Consider the following 1,906-nt stretch of genomic DNA (forward strand, 5'->3'; position numbering starts at 1 on the left):
ACTGGATAAATTATACGAAGAGATGAGATACAATGTGAACAGTTTCATATCGGCTTTCAACAAAAACAAGACTGAAATACTTAGTATTGCATTTTTTATTCTTCAAACTTTGATTTTTCATTAAAAATGATTTTCTATATCTGCCCGGTATAACCAGCTGGGGGTGGGTGATTGTCCCAATTTAAATTATGGTTGGTGAATTATTTATTCTAATATAATCTATTTACTTGAAAGACAATTGCTTATCGATGACGTTGACGGGCTGATCATTTGTTATTATGTATGTAAGTATTGAAAATTTTAACCAATTAAAACATCCAACATCCAAAGTCTCTGTCGTTTTGATTAATCGCTGTTTATAATAATAATAATAATGTGTGTGTGTGTGCGTGCGTGTGTGTGCGTGCGTGTGTGTGCGTGTGTGTGTGTGTGTGAGTGCGTTTAGGAAGAGTGTAATACTTTTGATCTTTAAAGTTCAACCATTTTCACCCAAGCAGCCTTTACACGGCCATGCAATAATTACTTTTAAAAATATGCCAGTCGGACCCATGTTATTATTTATTATAGATAAAAATAATAATTTCAATGTAGTTATTACGTCTACAATTATTTCTAAGAAATTTTCACGGAGGCGAAAATGGAAATAAAGGCGCCAGGATATATGGGAAGAACAGGAGTTCCTGGAGATACGGGATCAACTGGAAATACGGGATGGACAGGAAAAACTGGTCAACCAGGTATGACAGGATCACCTGGATTGACAGGTTTTCCGGGATTTCCGGGAGATCCTGGATTAATGGGATATACTGGATTACCGGGAAATACAGGTTATCTTGAATTTTGTGAACAATATCAAATATTTAAAAACGGAGTTCGTCTGATTTTGTTTTCTGTTGGGAATTTTTCGGCTGCAGATAATATTGTCGGAAATTTTAAAATAATAATATGAATGAGGAGGAGGTTTTCAAATTATGACTAAGCCCCACGTTGGGCGCCAATTGTCGGAAAATTTATAAATGAAAACAATTAAAACAGCTGGTGGTGTGAGGTAATCTCCTCCTCTATCTTTCTCAGGGAATTTTTGTATGGTCCGACAATAATTTTTGTGTATATTTTTATCGTGAGTTCGACCAGAATCACGCGTTAAGTCTCTTAGATACCAGAATAGGCACTGATTACTCGAAGCTGCCTAACTGGTGAACCCAAGGCTGAATCTTTGAGAACTTAAGACGTTTCTGAAACTATGCTAATGAGCATAGAATCACGCGTTAAGTCCCTTAGGGACCAGAAGAGGCACTGATTAATCGAAGCTGCCTCACTAGTCAACCCAGTCCTTTTTTCACACCCTTCCTTATCAAAGCAAAATTAGATTTTGTTTCGGGTGTTTTAAAAAAATAAAAATTTCCAAGGTATGTCCAATTAATAAAAAAAAACTACTAATTAAATTTTAAAATAATTTGTAATAATTTATGACGTCATCTAAATTGCAAAACAAAAAAAATCGTCGTCACCTATCGAGTAAATTAACTTGCACCATGCCCCCTATCGAGTGAATAAATTTCGCGTTGAAAATTTTGCAGTATTTTTAGTCAGTATTATTTCATAATTCTGACAATATTGAGTGATTAGAATTTTCTAACTCAAGAAATTTATTTTTAAATTACATCAAATTGTTTTATCGTATCAGTAGAATAATATTTACTGAACCTTGATGAACCAAGGTGACACTGGTTTGCCTGGATCTACTGGCAGCGTTGGAGACACAGGATTTATGGGAAGAACAGGAGTTCCTGGAGATACGGGATCAACTGGAAATACGGGATGGACAGGAAGAACTGGTCAACCAGGTATGACAGGATCACCTGGATTGACAGGTGTTACGGGATCTCAGGGATATACTGGATTA

General features: G+C 35.8%; 2 protein-coding genes across 2 annotated transcripts in view; both read left to right on the forward strand.

Moving 5' to 3' along the window:
• The window catches only part of HELRODRAFT_159772 (hypothetical protein), a gene marked incomplete at both ends in the record, with an annotated part of 1,110 nt that extends 161 nt beyond the window's left edge, over nt 1-949 (forward strand). The window contains 2 exons of the mRNA XM_009011619.1: nt 1-83; nt 618-949. The exon at nt 1-83 is cut by the window's left edge and continues 161 nt beyond it. Of these exons, the coding sequence (XP_009009867.1) occupies nt 1-83; nt 618-949 (415 nt within the window). The remainder of the gene's footprint in view (nt 84-617) is intronic.
• Nucleotides 950-1,711: 762 nt separating this feature from the next.
• HELRODRAFT_62474 (hypothetical protein) lies at nt 1,712-1,906 on the forward strand (the record flags this gene model as incomplete). The annotated part of the gene is made up of 1 exon (XM_009011620.1): nt 1,712-1,906. A coding segment is annotated over one exon (195 nt), but the record flags the coding sequence as incomplete, so codon positions are not given.

Source organism: Helobdella robusta, assembly GCF_000326865.2.
Source record: "Helobdella robusta unplaced genomic scaffold HELROscaffold_1, whole genome shotgun sequence".
NCBI lineage: Eukaryota > Metazoa > Annelida > Clitellata > Rhynchobdellida > Glossiphoniidae > Helobdella > Helobdella robusta.